Below are 26,195 nucleotides of genomic sequence, written 5' to 3'. Positions count from 1 at the left end.
AATTAATGTATAATAAATTAGAAGTAAGTTAAACATAGAAACAATTGTACTTCACATTGGATGTAAGAATGGTCCTTGAGACCAAATCTTGTGTGATTGATAAATAAAACGTTCATCGTCATCATCATCTCTCTCTCACACACACACACACACACACGCACACCCAATCATTCATTCTCTCTGTTTGCTTTGTCGGTCGATCTATTTCGATCTGTTTGTCTATATGTTTATCCACACATCTCTCGGATTTATCATTACCGTTATACGTATGTATATACTTAATAATAATTTTCGAGATGGTCAGTAAATAAATGAACTCAGCCAACCATCGACAGAATGGAGTCTTTTTGTAATTGTGTGATGTTAACAACATTTCCGCTTGCAGTTTTTGTTTGTTCGAAGAAAAAAGGTAATGAGGTTTCTATACAGTTTCTTTTTGAAAGAGTGAATTGAAAAATTGTGATGTATACACTAAAGCTTTGTAGCTCAAACCTATCTTTAATATCTCATGATTTTTAAAGAATTTCTTCAGGGATAAACAAGGATGACTCACTGTCATTATAGATAGCGTAATAATACCGTGGGGTATTAAAGACAAAAAGCTTTATTACCTGGTCTTAATAACCCAGGAGAGCGGAGAAAACGGGAGTATAAAGGCCGAGATAAAGGGGCGAAATTGTGTTGGCTCGCCTTATCTCGACAATTATAAAAAAAGGACGAAAACGCACGGTGCCCACATTCATCAAAAAATGGCAAACTTTTGGGGCCCGGTTTGCCTGTTTCTCGTCGCCAGCGCCGGTGTAAGTCGTTAGAAAAAATTAACGAGCGCCCCCCGTGAAAAGTTCCACTGGTTAAATGTCGACAAATTTTTCAGATGAGTTCCTCCGAGCTTAGCCTGTCGAGTGTTAAAAAGTATTTCGCCAATATTTTCGCACCAGGTAAGTCAATTTACGCTATCGTTATTGTTTTCCGTTCGCTAAATAATCAAAACCATTATCAAAAGTGTGTTTCATGTAAAAGATAAGTAAAATCTTCATGGTCAAGTGACAAAACTAGGAGACCAAATTGCCTTTAGCTTTTTCCTGAAAAAAAGAATCGTTTAGTAGTGAGGTCATCGAAACATCATATTTTGAAAATTTAATTTTTAAATGCGGTCGTTGTTTAATAAATCTGTAAATAATTCAGTTTTATTATCAATGCCTCAGTACATCTATTGTATAAATTGTTCTTATTAAAAGCTAACTTATATTATTTTTTTCTCTTGTCTCCCTCTCTCTCACTATCCATATTTCTCTCGCTCTGTATCTCCATCTGTCACTCGATGAACCTTGCTTTCTCTCACTCCACTCCATCTATGCCTCTTACTTTCCCTCAATATTTGTATTATTTTTCACTCCATCTCTTTCTATTACACTAACTCTGCTCAATCTCCCTCTCTTGTTATCACTCAATCTTTGTTTCTTACGCCACTCAGTCTGTTTCTATTAATCTCACTCTAACCGGTCAGAAAGGAATCCGTCTAACAACATCACACACTCTCTCTCTCTCTCTCTCTCTCTCTCTCTCTCTCTCTCTCTCCCTCTCACTCAATAGAATAGCTTCAAAATAGACTTAACAAATGGATATCAAAAGATTAAAACGGGTGAAGATAAGATGTCAGAGAATCTACGAACAGATCATGGTGTGCCACAAGGCTCTACTCTATCTTCACTGATCTTTTCAATTTATATTAATTGTATTAATAATGCATTTGAAAACTGTAAACTTTGCCTTTATGCAGACGATCTAAATGTAATAAATGACTCAAAAATTGATAAACTTAATGATAAAACGATATAATGAATCACGATTTATGTAAATTAATAGATTAGAGTAATAAACATGCGTAAAAAATTATTCAGGAATCGTGAGATGTGGTCTGGTGAGATGTAGGTTTCAGAATTGTTCTTTATCGTGCCAACGTTTCGATCTTAATTGAGATCATCTTCAGGGCCTGGGATTTACAAACATTGTTTACATTTAACAAATACATATAGGATGTGGAAAAATTAATAAATTCACTTTTTTTCACATCTTATATGTATTGTTAAATGTAAACAATGTTTGTAAATCCCAGGCCCTGAAGATGATCTCAATAAAGATCGAAACGTTGGCAAGATAAAGAAAATGTTTTTCTGATACCTACGTCACACCAGACCGCATCTCACGATTTCTGAATAATCATCGATTAACGGTCACTAATTACCACGCATGCGTACAAAATTAATCTCAAAAAATGTAAAACAATAATAATTGGACATAATAAATTAATGGAAAAAGTAAATGTACAAAACATCCGAAAGATAAAAAAAGAGAACGTTGAACTGGATTATGAAGAAACTGTAAAAGGCTTAGATCTTTATTTGAATAAAAATTTAAACTGGAACGAACAAATTTGGAATTGGTTGGAAACTAAGACACTACACTACATTTTACACTGTACACTACAATTTATAGATTAAAAAATTAGTAGGTTTTGCGAATGTTATTATCAAAAACCGTTTAGCACAATCTCTAGTATTCCCGTATATTAAATATGGAATACGGAATGCAATGTGTGACTTACATTGTATGCAAATCAATAAATTACAAGTAAATATGTGTATGATATATATACTTAACTTAAAATATGATGATATAATTTATGATAAACATTTTCAACTCGTTTTTAAAAATTAATGATTTAATTGATTATAATGTATCTTCTTCAATGTGTTAAAAATGAAAAACCTACATCATATATAAAAAACTAAAATATAGATCTGTTGTACATAATATAAACACTAGATATAAAACTAAGCAATTATAAATTAAAAAACATAGAACCACAATATTTAATAATCCATTTGCAATTAAAAGTGCAAGTGTTTTCAAAATTACCAGTTGAAATTCAACATTGTAACAAAATAAGTATGTTTACAAAAAAATTAAAAAAATATTTTAAGTATTTATAAAAATTTTATATCAAAACAAGTGTAAAAATATTAAACTGGAATATTAATTTTTTTCTCTCTTTTTCCTCAATTGAGTACAAAGATTGTCATGTTAAAATGTTGATGTTATTACAGCTGCCACATAAGTTTATAATTTAAATTCACTAATTTCGTGGTCCGCTTGACAAATTAATACATTACAATTAATTAAGGTTTTTAGTTGAGATGAAAAACAGCTAATGGCACGAGCGGGTTTCGAACCCACGATCTTCGGCTAGATACGCCGCTGCTCTACCACCTGAGCTATCGTGACCTCGANACGGGCGCTCACGCAGTACGTCCGCCACGCCTGGAAATATAGATTAGACCTAATTATGGAATTCAATTTCTGACCCCTCCAATTCATTCACTCAATTTCCTTTATATATTATATGACTTTATTATATCCGATTTTTTTTCCTTTACCAGTAAGACTTTTCCACTCTGTTTGTTTTCTATTAGAAGTAGATTTACTATTAGGTTTAACCTTATTCGTAGAAATAAAAAGCATATATAAATTTAAAAAATAAATAAATATATATATATATATAAATATAAATGGTGATTAGTGACCGTTAATCGATATTTATTATGTTTATGTAGTATGTTTTGCAGACATTTAGTAACAAAATACTAAAAGAGGAAAAATTAACTGAATGAAAACGATCATATTTTGTACACTTAATTTTATGCTTTTTGCATAAACGAGTCACGCGATGTAAAAATGTTATTTTAATCATAAAATAATTAGCGTTTTACGACTGAAGGTTTCGAACTAGTAAATTGTATGAAATATTTTGTCTTGAAGATAGAAAAAGTATTATTTAATTAATTTACATATGATTATTGAGAAATCGTGAGATGTGGTCTGGTGTGATGTAGATTTCAGAAAAACATTTTCTTTATCGTGCCAACGTTTCGATCTTTATTGAGATCATCTTCAGGGCCTGGGATTTACAAACATTGTGTACATATAACAATTACATTTTGGATGTGGAAAAGTGAATTTATACAATGCAAAATATATTTTTTATATATTCAATCAAAGTATTTCTACTCACTCAAAGTGCTTGTCTTCTGTGTAATTGTGCATTCTTGCGTGTCGTGTCGACAATGCCAGTGAGATTTTGCTATTTTGTGTTTATATACGTTGGATTATGAAGAGGTGGGGAAGGATGTCGGTAGAAAAGACATTTTTGAATAAGGCGTCTGCTTCTTTGAGGTGAAAAGAGCCGACGAAGGGAAAAAAGTGTAGGTAATGGTTCGGCCAGATTATCCTTTCAGGATTATATAGAAACCCCTTCAAAATCCAACGTATATAAACACAAAATAGCAAAATCTCACTGGCACTCTCGACACGACACAAGAATGGCACAATTGCACAGAAAACAAACACTTTGAGTGAGTAGAAATACTTTGATTGAATATAAAAAATATATTTTGTATTGTATACATTCACTTTTTACCACATCCTACATGTTTTTGTTCATTTTAAACAATGTTTGTAAATCTCAGGCCCTGAAGATGATCTCAATAAAGATTGAAACGTTGGCACGATAAAGAAAATATTTTTCTAAAACCTACATCACACCAGACCGCATCTCACGATTTCTAAATATATATATATAAAGAATAGAAGCTATCGCTCAGTTGTTTTTAATCTTTCTTCATAAGTCATAACACACCACTGTGTCAATAATTCTATTCTTATCCGGTCGGACGATAAGAAGTGTACAGTGGGGTAGAACTTGGCACAATTAGATTTCTTATTATTCTTCAGAAAACACCAACGGAAACAAGATCCAGCGTACCTTTTTCACCCTTTTATATTTTACAAGTATATAAAAAAGGCTGGACTGACAAAATAACTGACAGACTGAAGATGGTGAAGTGATGATGAATTCAAACAGGCAAAATAGGGGCAGTACAGACTGTAATGGCCAGAGACAATCAAGATACAACGGATTTTTTCGAAAAACCCACGTAAAGCTTTTTTACGATGGTTCACAACAACTGAGGTCATATCAACCCTTAGCAGTGGTTTTGAAAAAAAAAAAGTCAGTTTGTATCTCGGGTTCGAATTCAGCCTGCTAGATTCGAACACGGGACCTTTTCCTTACTGACAAGCACTGTGCCAATGTCTAAACGGATTTTTACCTTACAGTACCAACGCCTAAACCGTTGCAGCCACCGAATCCCCATTTTCATCTGAGCCAAAAAGTTTTTATCTATCTTTCTAGGATATTAGGTTACCAATAGAAGCCTAATTATTTCAAATGGCAAGATAGTCATCAACATACATTTTTTTCACGCTGAATGCATCTGGGCAAACCATTTTTAATTTGGAGCCACTGTTCTTAAGGTATTCCTAAAAACCTATTTCTGACTATTATTTCAAAAGCGAAATATTTGCTAAGTTCTTCTATCAAGAATCAATTTATTTATTTATAATTTTGATTGATAGTAAATGAATTTTTACCCGTTTCCAAACTTCGCGAAATTTTCCCAAATGTAATGACAACAGGACGCTCTCAATAAAGCGTGATTCAACCTCGGGTAAATTTCGGTCCATAAATACAAATTTAAAAGAAACAATGTCCGCCAAATAAAACAAAAATAAAAATCGTTTTGTTGGCACTTGAAGTTTTTGACTAATCTCAAAAAAGTGATTGAAATTTTGGAACTCATACTTGCATTGCATATCGTAAAAACGTCTCGTATGGGGATAAATTACGTAGATTAATTGTGGGAAAAATGAACAAGAAGTGTGTTTAATTTAAGTATATTTTACAATTAATTAAGGTTCTCAGTTGAGATAAAAAAGTCAATGGTACGAGCGGGATTCGAACCCACGATCTTCGGCTAGATACGCCGCTGCTCTACCACTTGAGCTATCGTGACCTCGATCCACTCGGACACCAGCTTCCCATCTCAACCGCACCTTTTGAATTTTGAATTTTTTTTTTTGAGATGGGAAGTTAATGTCCGAGCGGATCGAGGTCAAGATAGCTCAAGTGGTAGAGCAGCGGCGTATCTAGCCGAAGATCGTGGGTTCGAATCCCGCTCGTGCCATTGACTTTTTTATCTCATCTGAAAACCTTAATTAATTCTAAGATATTAATTGGTCAAGCGGACCACGAAACTAGTGAATTTAAGTATATTAATAAATTATAACTTTTATCATATATATTTAATACTTTTGAAATATAGTCGAGAAACCATTATTTTATCAGTTTAAATATCTTGAGGAAATCTTCTAATCCTCGACTTCGATACACATATCATCGTCATGACAAGCCCAAATAAATAACAAAAACTTTTTTTTTAGTTGAATAAGATATGCACGTACAATATGCGATATATTTTCGGGGAGAAACAAAATATATAGAAGTGTTACCGTGTCACTCTTGGCGTTCAGAAAGTTTACAATGCACGTAGTACCTGTTACTTTTATGATTTACAACGAAATGTTGCCCAGATGCCAAATCATGGAAAGAATGCAACGCAAGCATACATCTATATTTAGATTTCATATTTATTATGAAGACACGGCACAAACTTTATAAATCACTAGTGTTCGTGGTCAACTTGACCAATTAATTTTTTTTTGGTTGAGATAAAAAAAAGGCAGTGTCAGCGGGATTCTAACGCACGACCTTCGGCTAGATACGCCGTTCTACCACTTGAGCTATCGTGACCTCCACTCGGACACTAACTTCCCCAACCGCACCTTTTGAACCCCACTCCTGACACTGACTTTATCTCAACTAAAAACCTTAATTAATTGAAAAACTTTATAATTTTAAAATTATTTAAAAAAATGATTAATGTACTTACATCTATCTATGTAATTGTTGATTTAGATTTCTGGTCGCACTTCGGAAGCCTTTAAAATTGATTTTGACTTATAAAACTTTAATGGCCGGGAATTTATTATTTTTGTTCGGGATGTTGAAAGGGGGATCTCTGATTCAATTCATTCAGGGAAAATGGATTAAACAAAATGATATCCCGAAATATCTTTTAAAGCTCTTCATATATCACAAAATCAATCCAATTAAGTTTATTGTAAAAAATTCTTTCGCGAATAATTTATAAAAGATTTATTTTAATTTGACTTTAATCAAATCGGTTAAACATTGAACTTTTATAATAAAATTTATTTTTGTAAAACCTTAACCACTAAAAATACTAAAATGCTAATTATTAAAAAAAAAGTAACAAAGTAAATGATAGATTTTTTTAGATTTTTTGTAAACTATGAGATCGATGGGGAGGCTCAATCGAAAAATAATCCTATCGCGAGATAGCGAAGATACCCAGTTCAATGGAAAGTTTCCTATGTTAACTTATTTTGTCCTGGCAATTTAACTTTTGTTGTCCCACTTTACCGAAAATCGGGTTTATACTTCATCGGATCCATTTCTCAATATGCAAAATTATTTTCCCGAAAAACGAAATAACCTTAGACATAGATACTAAGCGACCTTCATCGGGTTTTTTTCGGTGATTTATGAATGAAATTCAAATTTATGAAATAAAAAATGAATGCAACCTTAGATTTGGCTACTATAGCAGTTTCTTCATTTTGCCCGGCTTTCGATGTTCCTAAAAATTAATTAAGGTTTTTGGTTGAGATAAAATACTCAGTGTCACAAGCGGGATTCGAACTCACGACCTTCGGCTTGACACTTCCCATCTCAACCCCACCTTTTGAATTTTTCCGCCTTTTTGCCATTTTTCAAATGTGTAATCAGCTCAAGTGGTAGAGCAGCGGCGTATTTAGCCGAAGGTCGTGGGTTCGAATCCCGCTCGTGACACTGACTTTTTTATCTCAACCAAAAACTTTAATATTGAAAAGAATTTATTTGGTCAAGCGGACCACGAAACCTAATAAAATGTTCCTAAATATGTTTTTCTTAACTATAAGTTTGAGAAGTATTACATTAAAATTAATTCCTATCCACTGTTTCTTTCTTCTCAAATGAAAAAACTTTCAGAATTGTCGTTACCATCTTCTCTGCTCTAGAGGACAAAGGGTATTTACTTGGGTCGTTTCTAGATGTTGGAAATTTTGAAGTTGAACTGGGCTTGAGGTACCCCGGTATAATTTTTTTCCAAAAAAAGATAAAAATTTTAAACTAGACTAAAAAGCAATAAAGTTTGTTTTATAGAGTAAATGATTTAAGAAAAATTCTTTTGCCGAAAAACTTGACTTTTACTCAGCAGGAAAGAAAAATAGTGACTAGACAGATTATTGCACTAATAGACTACTTTCATGTTCTTTTGCCGAATAATGTTTATTTAACTGTTATAAATTTCTTATATATTTGCCTTTGTAAAGGTTTTTTTAATTTGTTGGGTTTTGTGGTCCGCTTGACCAAATAAATTCTTTTCAATTAATTAAGATTTTGATTGAGATAAAAAAAGTCAGTGACACAAGCGGGATTCGAACCCACGATCTTCGGCTTGATACGCCGCTGCTCTACCACTTGAGCTATCGTGACTTCCATCCACTCGGACACTAAGCCGAAAGTCGTGGGTTCGAATCCCGCTTATGACACTGACTTTTTTATCTCAATCAAAATCTCAATTAATTGAAAATGGTTATTAATATTACGATATTCCCAATATTTAAAATAAAATTTAGCCACCATTAAGTTATTTTTGTTTAGTTAACTTTGATTTCTGAATTATCTCACTGATAAAATATTATATGAATGGAATATAATTTAGAACAGATTTTTGAATTGGATATAAAGCTTTTTGGCTAAAGTTATCCGGGGAAAAAAACAATCTAGCGTGAAATTCAGTTTCCTTTAAATATTTTATTCGACCGAACAGATTCGGAAGGATTATGTTTTTTCTTTCTTAACGAAGGCAAATTAGATCAGAAATGGATTAGCCTTGATACAAAAGGAAGTCCGACAAGGGAAAACAACCATTTTGGAATAGAATTTCTTTCAAGCCCTTCATTGGAGCTTGTGGAGGTTCCAATTACTTCGGCATTCACCCCATTTCTTCCTTCCACGGCCCTCCCCCCTGGAGCCTGTATAGACTTCATACGAACCTTAAAATACTGCCTTTCTTTTTTTCCCTTTCTCTTCATCCTCCCAATTGCTTTTATACGGTGATAAAAAAGAGGGTAAAGAAAAATCGTTTTCAATCAAAATAAATGAAACATTAAAAGAACCAACTCCCTAGGATGTAATCTATTTCGTGAAATGCGTTTGTTAAGCCGTGCGAATGTGGCGGGTAAAAATTGTTTAAGCTCGTAAACCTCAAAATAAGGGAGAAAAAAACCGAAAAACCCCCTTTTTTAACATCGTATTTTCACTCCTTTCTTATATATTCGGCCCTCCGGAGATCAATTGGTGCCAGAATTAAGCTCGTAAATCTTAAAATCACAAAATAAAAACAACATTTCTATTTCTTGAATATTTCTAAAACCAATATTCAAATAAAAATTCAATATTTCTATATTGGTTATATTTGTATTTGTCTCCGAAAATTTGGCCCTCCTGAGTTGTTAGGTTAAATAATTAAGCTCTCAAATCTCAAAATAAGTGAGGAAAAGAAAAAATAAAACATCAAAAGCTCCTATTTTCTTATTGTAGTATTTTTAACTTCTTTCTTATATATTTAACTCTCCTGAGGCGATTGGCACAAGAATTAATCCCGTCAATCTCAAATTAAACTAAAAAAGCAAAAAACAAAAAAACGCGAAAAACTCCTATTTACTATCATCGTATTTTTACTCGTTCCTTATAGATTTGGCCCTTCTTCATCGATCAGTGCAAGAAAGCGTGTAAATATTACAATCCGAAAAAATAACAACAAAAAATGAAATCGTCTTTCGACCCTCTTGAGTCAATTCGCGCAAAAAAGCTCGTAAACCAAAAAATCAGAGAAAATAAAAACAAAAATCTAATATTTCTGTACTCATCAATTCGTGTTTGTTTCCTTAAATTCGACCTTCCTGAGTTGATTGGTGCATAATTTAGCTCGTAAACTACGAAATAAGTGAGAAAACAAAAAAAACTATTATTTTTTATCATCGTATTTTTCGTTGTCCTTACCGACTCGGCCCTCCTGGGTCAAATCGTGTAAAAAAAAAGCTCGTAAGCCAAAAAAATCAGAGAAAATAAAAACAAAATTCATGCAGAAAAAGCTCGTAAACCAAAAAATAAGGGAAAATAAAAACAAAAATCCATTATTTCTGTACTCGCCATATTTGTATTTTTCACCTTAATTCGGCCCTTTTCAGTTAATTGGTGCATAATTAAGCTCGTAAACTACGAAATAAGTGAGAAAACAAAAACAAAACACGAAAACTCATATTATTTTTTATCATCGTATTTTTCCTCATCCTTACTGATTCGGCTCTCCTTGATCAAATCGTGCAAAAAAGCTTCTAAACCAAAAAAATTAGGGAAAATAAAAACCAAAATCCAATATTTCTGTACTCATCAAATTTGTGTTTGTTCCTTAAATTCGGCCCTCCTGAGTCGATTGTTGCATAATTAAGCTCGTAAACAACGAAATAAGTGAGGAAAAAACACGAAAACTCTTATTATTTTGTATCATCTTATTTTTACCTCTTCCTTACAGATTCGGCCCTCCGGGGTCAAATCGTGTAAAAAAAAGCTCGTAAGCTAACAAATCAGAGAAAATAAAAACAAAAAATTCAATATTTCTGTGCTCATCATATTTGTATTTGTCTACTTAAATACGATTCACCGGACTTGATTGGTGCATAATTAAGCTCGTAAACTACGAAATAAGTGAGAAAACAAAAACAAAACACGAAATGTCGTATTATTTTTTATCCTCGTATTTTTCCTCTTCATTACAGATTCGGCTCTCCTCGATCAAATCGCGCAAAAAAGCTCCTAAACCACAAAAAATTAGGGAAAATAAAACAAAAATCCAATATTTCTGTACTCATCAAATTTGTGTTTGGCTCCTTAAATTCTACCCTCCTGAGTTGATTGGTGCATAATTAAGTTAGAAAACCACGAAATAAGTGAGAAAACGAAAAAAACACGAAAAGTCCTATTATTTTTTATCACCGTTATTTTTATGTTTTTCTTAAAGATTCGGCCTTTCTAAGTCAATTCGTGCAAAAAAGCTCGAAAACCAAAAAAAATAGGGAAAATAAAACAAAAAATCCAACATTTCTGTACTCACCAAATTTGTGTTTGGCTCCTTAAATTCTACCCTCCCGAGTTGATTGGTGCATAATTAAGTTCGAAAACCACGAAATATGTGAAAAAACAAAAAAAAACACGAAAAGTCCTATTATTTTTTATCATCGTTATTTTTACGTTTTTCTTAAAGATCCGGCCTTTCTGAGTCAATTCGTGCAATAAAAGCTCGTAAGCCAAAAAAATCAGGGAATATAAAAACAAAAATCCAACATTTATGTACTCGTAATGTTTGTATTTGTCAACTTAAATTCGACCCTCCTGAGACAATTCGTGCAAAAAACCTCGTAAACCTCGAAAAAGTGAGGAAAAAACGAAAAATCCTTTTTTTTTCATCGTATTTTTTCCTTACAGATTCGGCCCTCCTAAGCCAATTCGAGCAAAAAAGCTCGTAAACCAAAAAAGTCAGGGAAAATAAAAACGAAAAATCCAATATTTCTGTACTCATCAAATTTGTGTTTGTGTACTTAAATTCTACTCTCCTGAGTTGATTGGTGCATAATCAAGTACGTAAACCACGAAATAAGTGAGAAAACAAAAAAAAACACGAAAAGTCCTATTATTTTTTATCATCGTTATTTTTACGTTTTTCTTAAAGATTCAGCCTTTCTGAGTCAATTCGTGCAATAAAAGCTCGTAAGCCAAAAAAATCAGGGTATATAAAAAGAACAATTACAATATTTATGCACTCGTCATATTTGTATTTGTCTACTTAAATACGATTCACCGTAGTTGATTGGGGCAATAATTAAGCTCGTAAACCTCGAAATAAGTGAGAAAATACCCGAAATTAACCACAACAATTTTACTTCTTACCCCATATGGGGCAGCTGAAATATGTGTATAAAACTATTAATATGTATTATTATTGTATTTCAGGTCAGATAAGGGTGATAGGAGGTTCTAATGCAGTGAGGGGCCAATTTCCTTACCAAGTGCTTATGAGAGTTATGAATAAAGGGAAGCAATTCTTTTGCGGTGGTTCTGTCATTTCCGACAGTCACGTCCTCACTGCCGCTCACTGCGTCGAGAAGTCTGTATTTATTTTCATGCTATTTTTTTTTTTTTTTTTTTTTTAATAATTTTAAAGTGAAACATGTATATTCCATTTTGCTTTTTCTACTTCCAGCGTTAGTTTCCTGCTTCTCACATTCGGTTCTGTGACGACTTCGCCCCTCGACGGTACTGAGTCGCGGTTCGTGACAAAGAACGACGTCGTCGCCCATCCTGATTACGACCCTGTTGATGTCAAGAACGACATCGCTTTGATTTTCTTGAACAGGCCTGTACAACTCAGCGGTAAGATTGTTGTTTTTATTTAACGCCCTAAAAATATTCTTGAAAGCTATCTGATTTGTCCAATGAATATTCAAACATTTCTGTTTCTACATACAATGTTGTACGGCTGATTTCGCCCTATCATCACAACTAAATTTAACATTGCAACAAAAAACAGCGTTTTTCCCTCCAACTTTTAATTTTCTTTAAAACTCAAAAAATAACATAGTAAAAGCAGATTTATTAATTTTCACGAGAGAGAAAGACACCGTCACGAAAAAAATTGACTCGCTGATTTGTTTCCATTCAATGTTTTCAACCTTCATCGAAAATCCGTGAAATTCTTTGACTAGAAGAATAACAAAGAAGTTTGATAAATTGGCAATAAGTTTCTTTCATCCGGAGAGAAATAAAGCTCTAATAAAGTCAAGGCCGCGAGTAGATGGTGTTGACAGCAGTGGAATCGAAATTGATCACCTTGGGTCCGCCTATCGTCGCTGTCACTCCAGCATTGTCACCAACTTGGTACAAGTCCGTACCCGGTGTTTGTTCTTTTGAGTTTATTCTATTCTAAAGGTGAAAATGGACTAATTGCTCTTTATTGTCTTTAATTCCATGTGCCATTAGACGCCTAACCTTTGTTTCTTGCTGTTTACTTTCACCTAAACCTTGGGTCCTGTTTTTCCAGCAGTTATCAATGGGTCCGTAGTTTTGTAATCAGCTAATACTGCAGTCAAGAGTTTTATTTTCATATGTTTCGTTCACTTTTCCATCGGCCACAAATGACCTGATAATGTTCAACAGCAAATTTTTCAATTGCTGTCATTGTTTCATTTTGTCAATAACAAAAAGAAAAAAGTTTCAAATCTGCAAACGAACGGCCTTCTCATTGTCCCATACTATATGCCCTGGTACCCAAAGGGTAATTTTTGGGGTCTTTATGATATCCCAAACGGTTCTAGACTTCGCTAAAGTTCAGTTCCGCTTGGCTGTTCGAGTAAATGGTTAATCTTTTGTTGGTAATAGACTTTTCCGTTTGGAAAACTGCGGATTTCTAAGCTTTGGTTTCTTTCTATCGATTCCAGCTCCATGCTCGGTCTAAAGTCATCTGCATACCAAATACAGTAATCCCTTTAACTCTTCGCAGCTGTTTGGTTCCGGAAAACTGCCGTGAATATTAAACCCGCGAATGTTGATGATTTTCCTATGCTGAGAGGGCTGAGAGGAGGTTACGTTCTATCATGCCAAAAATTGAGGTACAATTCAAAACTCGAAATATATTTATTCAAAATAAACGTAATAGAAGACATAACAGTGTTTGTACATGTTTTCATTTTTTGTATTTTTTGATGTGGAAGGAAAGAAATACTTCGTGTTAATTAATTTATTTTAGAATTTCCACATAAGGATTTGAAGCGGATTCGACATTCCTTATAAATCCATTACAGTTCGTGGTCCGATTGACCAATTAACTTTTTTCAAATAATTAACATTTATGAAAGGTATGGTTGAGATAAAAAAGTCAGCGTCACGAGCGGGATTCGAACCCACGACCTTCAGCTAAATACGCCGCTGCTATATCACTTAAGCTATCGTAACTTCGATCCGCACGGACACTAACTTCCCATCCTAACCTCACCTCTCGAATTTTCCCTCCTTTTTCATTGCCATTCTTCGAAGTCACGAAGATCGTGGGTTCGAATCCCGCTCGTGACGCTGACTTTTTTATCTCAACCAATACCTTTCGTAAATGTTAATTATTTGAAATTCCTTTTAAACTTAAAATTTCGTTGTAAAGATGGGTCGAAATCCAATGCTTTTTGGATAAGTTGGTCCCTCAAGGTTAAAATTTCCCTGAGATGTTTTCAAGATAAGCTTTGGCCTGCATAAAAAATATTAAATGAAAGAAAAAGTTAAACGACTTGAGCTTCATGACTTCGATCCGCTCGGACACTAACTTCCCATCTCAACCCCACCTCTCGAATTTTCTCTCCTTTTTGCCATTTTTATTGCCATTCTTCGAAGTCAAGATAGCGCAAATGGTAGAGCAGCGACGTATTTAGACGAAGGTCGTGGGTTCGAATCCCGCTCGTGACGCTGACTTTTTTATCTCAACCTACCTTTCATAAATGTTAATTATTTGAAATTCCTTTTAAACTTAAAATTTCGATTTAAAGATGGGTCGAAATCCAATGCTTTTTGGATAAGTTGGTCCCTTAAAGTTAAAATTTCCCTGAGACGTTTTCAAGATAAGCTTTGGCCTGCATAAAAAATATTAAATGAAAGAAAAAATTAAATCAACGCCTGCCAAAAAACTCGTGTCTTCCCGGCTCTCATTTTCGTATTCAACTTCCTCAGATTAGTTTCCTCTTCTTTTTTTCACAACAGGTCTTCATCCAAAAACATTTTTTTCGTGAGAATTCTAGCAATTCGTTAATTTCGTCTTGTCTCATATCGTCAAATCCTTCACCGATCTGATGCGCTAGCCGGACGATTTCTTTTTCCTCATTTTGAACCAGTGGAACAGCGTTCTTTTCGACCACCTGTGACCTCTTTCTCCAGCGAACTAGACTTCATTTCCTGCCAAGATGCATCGATATTTACAATGCAATCGGCAATATTAAATTTCTTACATCAACTTGTTCCTGTCCTTTTAAAATGATAGTTCCTACTCAAAGTAAGTTGTTTTCAACGATCCGGATTTCGAGCTTTTAGCTCATCATCAGGTTGAAGGAGTTGTACAACCACGTCTCTCGACACGATTGCAAAAGTGTCTTTTATCTTATTTGTGTCTTTTATCTATCTTTTGCAATTCATGTCGAGAGACGTGGTTGTACAACTCCTTCAACCTGATGATGAGCTAAAAGCTCGAAATCCGGATCTTTTGAAAACAGATGAAGAAAAACTAGTTTATTTGACCAAATATTTACGTATGTGCAGATTGCAACCTGACTCTTTTTACATTTGCGTTAGAAGTGCGAAAGACACTGGGCTTTATAACCTTCTACAACCTTAATATTGTAATCATTTTGTATTATGTAAGCCTGTTTCTGCGTTTAGCGGGGAAAAATGAATGATTATTAAAAAAAACCGCTGTCAATAAAAAAAAAACCCGCTGTCAATAAAAAAAACCGTTCAGTAAAAAAAAACCCCGCTGTCAAAAAAAACCCGCTGTCAAAAAAAAACCGCTGTCAATAAAAAAAAAACCCGCTGTCAGTAAAAAAAAACCCGCTGTCAAAAAAAAACCCCGCTGTCAAAAAAAACCCGCTGTCAAATAAAAAAAACCCGCTGTCAAATAAAAAAACCCGCTGTCAAAAAAAAAACCCGCTGTCATAAAAAACCCGCTGTCAAATAAAAAAACCCGCTGTCAAAAAAAACCCGCTGACAAAAAAAACCCGCTGTCAAATAAAAAAACCCGCTGTCAAAAAAAAACCCGCTGTCAAAAAAAACCCGCTGTCAAATTAAAAAAACCGCTGTCAAAAAAAACCCCGCTGTCAAAAAAAACCCGCTGCCAAAAAAACCCCGTTGTCAAAAAAAACCCGCTGTCAAATAAAAAAAAACCCGCTGTCAAAAAAAAAACCCGCTGTCAAAAAAAAAAATTCTCTGTTTTGAAAACAACTTACTGTGAGTAGGAACTATCTTTTTAAAAGATTATTCAGAAATCGTGAGATGCTGTCTGGTGTGATGTAGGTTTTAGAAAAACGTTTTCTTTATCGTGCCAACGTTTCGATCTTTATTGAGATCACCTTCAGAGCTCAAAGTGTTAGTTTCAGAAAACAAACACTTTGAACCCTGAAGATGATCTCAATAAAGATCGAAACGTTGGCACGTTAAAGAAAATGCTTTTCTGAAACCTACATCACACCAGACCGCATCTCACGATTTCTAAATAAATGTCGATTAACGGTCACTAATCACCACACCTTTTTAAAAGGATCGGACACCGCATTCACTCCACCATTCATCATTTCTACTTGTTACTGTTTCATCTGAATTGCACTCAATAGCATTTAAAATTCGCTTGAAATTGTGTTTAGTGTAATAAGCCTTAAAAGTTTCCACACGAAAATAAACTTGTTTAAACAACTGTTTTCCCCGCGAATAAAGAAATCGGACCTCCTGCAAATGTCAAATTTTTCCACATTTTTTCATACGTGAAAAAATCGGAAATGTCAAAACCGCGAATGTTAATGGATTACTGTATACATAATTGGTTTCCAGGAGAATAACTGAAATAACATTTAAGAAGCGAAAAATAAAAATAAATAGACTGTACTTTTAGGATCATAAGAGAGTTAAACTCATAATGGCAGTTAGAAAGTTCCTCATCTTCTTTGTCCGCTATTTCACGCCATTTAGTCTTCATTACAAGTAGTTGTGTAAATACTGTAAAGGACATGTCAGGAATTCCCAATTTAGTCCTTATACACAATTTGAAAATCTTTCCTTAAATTTTTCACTCTGCTTATAATGTAAGAAGTTTAAGGGAGGAATGAATAGCAATTAAACGGTAATAACGCAATTTTATATCGGTTGTAGAGTTAAGTGTAAATTTCGGTGACTCCAGGAAAAAACTGGAACGGGATTCAAATGGGGTGGCCGATGCGGAAGTAAAGTATGAGTGTGTAAAAATGATATAATGTTTTAATAATCCTTGGCCGTGGATTAGGGTTGAGCTCGTAGGTGGAAAGCAGAGAGGGCAGTCTAATTTTAACCCTCGGCCTTGTTCACGCCCTGGATTCAATTTTCCGAAACCGTATTAAAATGCAGGAGGCAATAGATTAGAAAGGGGTGGAAACGGACCGATTATTCTTAATTGTTCCACTTGACTATTTCCGCGACTTTCCGAATCCAGCGTGCGGTGCTTAAACGAATTCGGATGTTCGACCCCCCCTGCCAATCAACACGTTTGAGCTTAGGTTTGGCCGGTCCGTTTTCCTTTTTGCTCAAAAATATAAGCATATTTTCACAAAAAACGCCGCACAGTGGAACGAATAGTGCGATTTTCCTGACATGGCATTTTTACCCTGACATTCCTCCATAAATATTTCATTGTGGAACGTTTTCTCTTTGTTTTTTATTGTAGAATCGATTAGTGAAGTCATTTTGGTGATTGGAGCCGTGCGAAAACAACTAGGCACATAAGAACATTTGATTTAAAATTTTATTATTTACAAAAAATTGGATGGTAATAAATTAATCGAATAAAAAAATCTATCAAAATAAACAAAGAATAAATACAAAAGAAAATTACAATGGTGTTGAATTAATTTAACTATTAATTAATTTAATCAGTGCTGGTCTCTCCTAGCAATAGCGATTCAGGTATCACAATCCATAGAAGTGTCATCTTCATCTTCATCTTCGGGCAAATGATCTTCAACGTTCAACTTTTAGTTTTTCTTCTAATAAAACAATATTATTTGAAGAAACCGTCTCATTTGAAATATTCCTAAAAATTTCTTCTTTAAGAAGTAGATAATTTTTTGGATCCGTAGGATTTTGTAAAAATTAAACAAATCACCGTTAGTCTCAAACATTGTCACAAAACGTTAGTACCGAGAATGCAACGAGAATGACAATAATGCTATGTTACTTAATCCCGCAATATAGTGGGATCATCTCCCTCTAAAATCTGGGGTGCCCCAGGGGTCTAGCATCTCTCCTATCCTTTTTTCCATTTATAAAAGTGATCTGCCCGATTCCATCCAGTCCTGTAACTATCACCTATATGCCGATGACTCCCAAATATACATATCCTTCCACCCTTCCGATCTTCACTCGGCCATTCTCAAGATCCAAAAAGACCTAAACTCCATCAACGAATGGGCCCATAAAAATTCCCTAGTCCTCAATCCGTCCAAATCCACCGCCATAATTATCGGGTTCAGGCAACTCCTCAATTCCCTCCCCAGCATCCCACCTCTCATGCTAAATAACCATCCCATCCCCTTCTGCTCCTCGGTTAAAAACCTAGGAGTAGTCTGACCAAAACCTTTCCTGGCATTCCCACATTTCCCGCCATTCCATCGCCTCCCTCAGCCTGTTCCGTCGGTCCTGGCTTCTCTTACCTTTCTCCACCCGCAAACTTCTTGTATCTTCCCTTATCCTTCCCTTCTTTGATTATAGCTGTTTGGCATACGGTGGTCTCTCGGAGAGGGAGAACGCGCGTTTGAAGCGTATTATGAAATGTTGTGTAAGATTTGTGTACGGTACCCCACGGGGATCCCTGGTGTCGGGGTTGTATTCCCAACTTTCCTGGCTCTTCCCCTCCTTCCGTGCACAGTATTTCCTAGGTTGCTTTCTTTTCCAGTCCATCCACACTCGTCGTCCTCCTTACATCATCCAATCCCTCCAATTCAACTCCTCACATCTCACTCGTAAGACCTGCTCATCCCTAATCGACCTTATCCTTCCGCAACATACAACCCATACCTTCGAAAGATCCTTTCTGATCCGAGCCCCTAAACTCTGGAACTCCCTTCCCCTTTCTATTCGCCACGCTGCCTCCTTTTCCTCTTTTAAATCCCATCTTTATAATCACCTCCTCTCCCTCCAAGCAGAGACCTCACGATAACATTTATTATTTTTGTTTAATATTCTCTTAATTTTCTCTCCTGGCCTGCCTTACTGGCATACATTGTGCAAAGATTTCTATCTTTTTTTTTTAATTTGTAACTTCATAGAAGGTACTTCCTTTATTTTATCTCATGTAAATTATTCTTAGGGGACACCAGTCCCAGAATAAAGTTATTTTTCTTCTTCTTCTTCTTCTTCTTAATATAAAAACTGTTTTAAAAAAAAACCACTTGTTCCAATATGTTTTGTGGACAAAATGGGAACAGGGATATAATTCCTACATATTTCTTTCATTAAATACATAAGTTAGAAGCCTGTGAAGGCAGTTTTTTGGAGCAATTTGGAGCTTTTTTTTAAATGCACACAAACATGCTCAAAGTTACTAAATATCAAGTGTCAATCTAATACACCCAGTATTTTATTAGACCTAAGGTTTTTTATTCAGTTTCAATACCTCATTAGTATGGAAAAACAGGTAACATCATTAAAAAATTAAGAAAAAGTTAAAGTTGAAAGAAATATAATTTCACAAATGTTTAACTCTCACTTGTCAATTTCTAATACTTGTTTTCATATATACAACGATGCTACTTTGTATCCAGGAAAATTGTTGCTTTTTCTTATACCTAAGAGGTTGTAGAGGGTGCAAATAGGTAGGGGTTTGGAATAGAAAAAATTTTTTGGCCCATGTCAGAGATTTTGTGCCTTTCGTCCCATTGTGCGCTGCTGCCATTTCAACCGTCCTTTCTCAACCCACTAAAATTAAGCACTACAATTACAAAAAGATTTGACAATTTTGTTGTTTATTTTTTAAACAATTTACTTTTTTTATAAATAATCATAACTAAAAAGATACCGATGTGTTTATTATAGTTTCTTGTAAATACAAATACACAAGTGTATATAAAATAAGAGAAAAAAATATTCACCCTTGGTATTCCGTCTCCCATGAGTGAAACTTTTACAGAATTTACATATCTTTTCGTGTCCACTTTATAATTTTCTATTAACAAATAGAATTAAAAATTCAGTTTTTTTAAATAAAAGTATATTTAGAAAAGATAACAAAATATTACTTTTGTTTACAAAATAATACTTGTAATGGCATAACTAGTCGTCTGCCAGTTGACCCTTACATATTTACACTTAAATTAACATAAAAATTATAACTTAACATAAAATTATCTCTGCAATTCAGTGCATCTAAAATATATCTATACAAACTAAACCAATCTTTCCCATTTAAAAGGTCTACATACTCACGGAAAGTCAAACGACATCTGTGGAACCAAATTAATCTAATGTTTTCCAATGTTGGACAAAATGCCAAAAAATGAAACGAATCTTCGACCGTTTTTAGTTTACAGATGACATGCTTGGTCTCTTTCCTCCAACCAAGGCTTAAAGTTTAAATGTAATAATTGACCTCTCGCGTGAAAAACAACCTTGATCAAATTCCAGTTGTCTTCCTTGTACAAGTAATTGTTGTTTTCAAGATCAAAATCCGATTCCTAGTAGAAGTAGAAGATTGCACTTTTCTTAAACATTCTTCTTTATGATGAGTTTCTGCTGCCTGCAATAATTGTACTGCCCAAATTTTGAAATCTTTCGCATCTGTAAAATTTATACGAGACCTACAGTACAATTATTAAATTATATTATATTAAAAACTCATTTATTTAAATAAATTTGGTCTAGATAAGCTAGATATCAACAAAAAGACACAAAAGAACAAAAGATAAAAATCATGAAATTGTCTACACTAGAATACAGAACTATAAAAGTTGAGTTTCAAAAGTGCCAATAGAATTTTTAGATTCAAAGTAATTATCAGATCTAAGGAGAAGTCAGCACAATATTCTCAAAAGTACTAAATTTTATCAGCTTCTATTAAATATATAAATACTCAATTATTTATACACAATTTCGAAATGAAAAATTTGTGTCACAGGCGGGATTCGAACCCACGACTTTCGGCTCAGTACGCCGCGGCTCTACCACTTGAGCTACCGTGACTTCGATCGCCCATGCCACAAACTTCTCATTTCAACTGCCCGATTTTATTCTAATTATAAGCAGATCGCGGCTTCATATAGAAACACTTTTTATTAACGATTGTACTAGATTAGCGGGACTGTGTACGATTCACAGGTGTGATTCTAAATTAATACTAAATTTTATCAGTTTCTATTAAATATATAAATACTCAATTAATTATACACAATTTTTTTCGAAATGAAAAATTTGTGTCACAGGTGGGATTCAAACCCACGACTTTCGGCTCAATACGCCGCCGCTCTACCACTTCAGCTACCATGACTTTTTCATTTCGTCCTCCCATGTGTCTATTTTTAAGTCTAATGTGTAAACTCAAGATCAAAAACCTAACATCTATCATCTAAAGTATACGGGCAAAGCTGACAGAAATGTGCCAACTCTGCTAAGAGAAGCCAGAGAAAAAGGCACATAGCTTTTTGAAAGTGAAGCATGAGCCCTTCAGCTGCTTACAGAAGTTTGTTGCGACTGTATTTATTAGCTGGTAATGAAGGTGGAATACCATCGAAACATATGTTTTTGACCTTTTATGTAAAGTGGAGGAAAGAATAAAGAAAGAAAATTAATGTAAGGGATGTTTATGTAAAACCCTGCACATATCGAGGCTTTCAAAGCTGTGATACCACTTGGACTTAATTTCCTTGAACAAGGAATAAACAGTGGACTACTAAGACCAAGCAAGAAAGAAATTTAAAGTATAGTCTTTAAAAAAATCTAAATATTTTACTTATTATTTTACCAATCATTGTACAAAAATTATAAAAGATTTTATAATTTAGTAAAATATTTATTTATTTGTAGTCTATGTCAGCCCAGTTCAATTACCAACTTCAAACTATGTTGAGAACGTTGATGGCTATCTAACAGGATGGGGACGAACCAGCGACAGTAAGTTTTACCAAAGGTGTTTAATTAGAATAATCTAAATGAAAAAAAAATTTTTTTTGTAATTTCAGGTTCAAAAAAGGCAGCCAAAGTCTTGCAGTACGCTAAAATGGAACTACTCCCTCTATATAAATGCATGTACTACTGGAATTCATTAGGCATTCCTGTTGACAGTAGTCAAATATGCACAAAATATGTCGGAACCGCTAGCTGTAATGTAAGAAAAACTTATTTTATGGGGAGATGATTCTGGTTTTCTGAGGGAAAAATGCGGTTATTGTAAACATATTTCAATTAATTAAGGTTTTTGTTGAGATTAAAAAGTCAGTGTCATGAGTGGGATTCAAACCCACGGTCTTCAGTTAGATACGCTGCTGCTCTACCACTTGAGCTATCATGATCTCGATCCACTCGGACACTAACTTCCCATCTCAACCCCACCTTATGAATTTTCCCTCCTTTTTTCCATTTTTCAAATGTCGTGTAATCTATTTGATTCTCAGCGACAAATGAAGTTTGGTTGAGATGGGAAGTTAGTGTCCGAGTGGATCGATGTCACGATAACTCAAGTGGTAGAGAAGCGATGTATCTAGCAGAAGGTCGTGGGTTTGAATCCCGCTCGTGCCATTGACTTTTTATCTCAACTAGAAACCTTAATTAATTGAAATATATTAATTGGTCAAGCGGACCACTAAAACTAGTGAATTGTAAACATATTTGCAAAATGTTATGAAGGCATAGATGGTATTTCCATGTGCAGTCAATTTTCAGTACTTTACCATTTTTAGTGGTAGGTCAGTTACCTAAAGGAATTTGACTTTCAATAAAAGTTCATCACTTTCATTAAGTTAATTCTGGCCTGGAAGAGAAACCTTTTATGATCTCTAACAGAAGTCAGTGCTTTGCTGACCTATACTCTGATTTTTAAAAAGGAAAACATATTGTGACATTGTTTTAATTTCATCTTGTTTTATTGACTTCAAAGATATTTTCCTTCATTTCCTATTATTTATAAATGTTAATTAAACCTGCATCTACTTCTGAAAACTAGGCATGCAGCCCATTTTATACTTTCATTTTAATGTGCCTATTGATTTTTATTATGGGCTTTACGAACTTAAATGCTTCGACTCACTCCTCACCTAATTCTACAATCTTATTTAATTAACTGCTGCTTCAGAGCGAGATGCGGCAATAAGTTCTTGGACAAGCCATCATCCAGCGAGGGAGCATTCTTAGTCCCATCCTTTTTATCATTTATACTTCTGATCTACCTATACATCCCATTATCATCATCACCACCTAGAAAGTTATCACAAATTTTATTTTATTTATTTACAGTCCAAACAGGTCAGGTACTTAAGCATAGTAGTCAAGCAACATAAAAAACAATCATTATAATATAAACTACTAAAAAAAGATATAAAAATACAGCAAAGAAGCGCTTACCTTTTAACAAAAAATCAATATTATAAATAGATTAATAAATAGCACAACAAAAGTAATAAATAAACCCTCAATTGCATTTTAAAGCATATTCAATATTTTTTTAAAAGATCTGAAGGGACGAGGAGAAGGGGTCCGCACTGATAGAGAATTTTTTAAGTAATGCACAGCTGTGGAGATTGAAGACTGTAATCCGTATTTGATCCTGTGCCATGAAATACCAAACAACTCATGGGTCCGTAGTTGATGCTGGGGAACCCTAAAGCCAATACAAGATAATATCTCCGGGGAGTCAATAAAATTTTTTAGGATCTTCCACAGAAACACAACGGAAGCCAAAACTCTTCTATCCTCCAGAGAATCTAGGCCTACTAGAGCAAGTCTGGCTTCATAGGAGCAAAGACAGTAGTTCCTGTGATTGCATAATTTGTAATACAGGTATTTCGTAGCCTTTCTCTGTACACTTTCTATCATGTAAGACCCATTTAAAGAACTCGGCGACCAAACAACACTGGCATACTCTAGGTGACTGCGCACCAGAGATTGATAGAGTAATTTTATTACAAAAGGGCTCTTAAAGTCAGCAGTTTGCCTGATTTTGAATCCTAAATTTTTAAATGATTTATATCTAATGGCATGGATATGGTCCCGAAAATCACAATTCTTATTAAAAATAACCCCCAGATCCGAGAAAAAATATCACCTCGTCAATGTGATAACCTTCGATACTATAAACGAGTTGGTTGTAATTGTGAATTATTTTTTTCTTGCTGAACTGCAAAATCTTACATTTATTTTCAAATTATTATGCTTACACCAAAGCCAAAAGCGACTCGTCATTTTGTAAGAGAATACAATCATTCCACAGGGGGAAATATATTTTCAAATCGTCTGTTAACAATGAAAATGAAGAATTAATGAAAGCAGAAGCGATGTCATTAAAAAATAAAAGAAATAAGATCGGACCAGAATGAAAGCCTGCAGTACACCAGATCGTACGTGGACAGGTTTCGATAAGCCTTCATACTAAACTTTGTCGTCTAATTTCACTAATTTCGTGGTGCGCTTTACCAATTAATATATTACAATTAATTAAGGTTTTTAGTTGAGATAAAAAAGTTAATGGCACGAGCAGGATTCAAACCCACGATCTTTGGCTAGATACGCCGCTGCTCTACCACTTGAGCTATCATGGCCTCGATCCACTCGGACACCAACTTCCCATCTCAACCTCACCTTTTGAATTTTCCGTTTTTTGCCATTTTTCAAATGTCGTGTAATCGGATTGGATTCTTGACGACAAATGAAATGGCCACGGAGAGCTTTAGTGAAGTACACTTAATTTTAAATCATTAAATTCACTAATTTCGTGGTCCGCTTGACCAATTAATATATTACATTAATTAAGGTTTTTAGTTGAGATAAAAAAGTCAATGGCACGAGCGGGATTCGAACCCACGACATTCGGCTAGATACGCCGCTGCTCTACCACTTGAGCTATCATGACCTCGATCCACTTGGACACCAACTTCCCATCTCAACCTCTCCTTTTGAATTTTCTCTCCTTTTTGCCATTTTTCGAATGTAGTGTAATCGGATTGTGGATTCTCAACGACAAATGAAATGGCCACGGAGAGCTTTTAGTGAAGTATACTTCATTTTAAATCATTAAATTCACTAATTTCGTGGTCCGCTTGAACAATTAATAACATTCAATTAATTAAGGTTTTAAGTTGAGATAAAAAAGCCAGTGTCACGAGCGGGATTCGAACCCACGACCTTCGGCTAGATATGCCGCTGCTCTACTACTTGAGCTATCGTGACCTCGATCCACTCGGACACCAACTTCCCATCTCAACCTCTCCTTTTGAATTTTCTCTCCTTTTTGCCATTTTTCAACTTGAATCCTATCAAAAAAACTCCTTGACTGAATTGAAATTGGTGAACCCCTCGATTCAGTCCACTTTTGGGTACTAAATGTGCAATAAATAGTTAAATTTTACCATTAAAAGATCATGCATAATTTCTATTGACGAAGAACTAAAAAATGTTTACCCATTTGTATTATTTATTTATTTTTTTTTTTAATAAAAAGCACAGTTTCAGTTTGTGATAATGAAAACTTTAAAGGTTGCACGAGTCAATTAAAATACATCCATTCAATAGTCCATATTTTGGGTGCAGTGTGAGTCAAGAAGTATCCACATTTCACACAAAAGTTCTTATATATTACCAGTAATAGTACAATATAAAGAGAATTTCATACTCGACAGACTTGACTGGAAAGCAAAAAAATTTTAAACGTGTTTTTATTGATTTACATTATTTTATTAATTTTCTCAGGGTGATAGTGGAGGACCTCTTGTCGTGATGGAGCAGAATGGAGCCTATACGCAAGTTGGAATCGTTTCTTTTGGGGTCACACTATGTGAAAGCGGAAGCCCGAGCGTGTACACCAGAGTCGGAGCATACTTAAAATGGATCAATTTGATGACTGGCATTAAGTAGCAACTTTCTGACCTCAAACATTTTATTCGCGTCGCATCGTTCAAAAGAAAACTAACAAAATTATACATAAAAAAATGTATTTATAAAAATATATATATAAAATGACAATTTAATTGTTTGTATACATGACAAAAACATGGGAGGGATATAAATTCTATTAATTTTATTCAAAACAAACTTTTTTTAGAAAATTGCTTTTTAAAAGCACAATGCTACAGTTAATATT

General features: G+C 34.3%; 1 protein-coding gene and 1 non-coding gene across 2 annotated transcripts; one reads left to right on the top strand and one right to left on the bottom strand.

Annotated features, from left to right (window-relative positions):
* Positions 1-607: 607 nt before the first annotated feature.
* LOC106673734 (chymotrypsin-2-like) lies at positions 608-26,077 on the top strand. The gene is made up of 7 exons (XM_014405945.2): positions 608-800; positions 875-938; positions 12,098-12,251; positions 12,348-12,517; positions 21,932-22,018; positions 22,087-22,232; positions 25,805-26,077. The coding sequence occupies exons 1-7, from the start codon at positions 750-752 to the stop codon at positions 25,967-25,969; spliced, it is 837 nt and encodes a 278-aa protein (XP_014261431.1). The 5' UTR covers positions 608-749; the 3' UTR covers positions 25,970-26,077.
* Trnas-acu lies at positions 21,019-21,091 on the bottom strand. The gene has a single exon. It is a non-coding gene; the product is annotated as a tRNA-Ser (tRNA).
* Positions 26,078-26,195: the final 118 nt, after the last annotated feature.

The sequence above is a fragment of the Cimex lectularius genome, unplaced genomic scaffold (genome assembly GCF_000648675.2).
Source record: "Cimex lectularius strain Harlan isolate CLEC.00 unplaced genomic scaffold, Clec_2.1 scaffold12, whole genome shotgun sequence".
NCBI lineage: Eukaryota > Metazoa > Arthropoda > Insecta > Hemiptera > Cimicidae > Cimex > Cimex lectularius.
The sequence above is the reverse complement of the archived record's forward strand: the minus strand, read 5'-3'. Positions and strand labels throughout refer to the sequence as shown.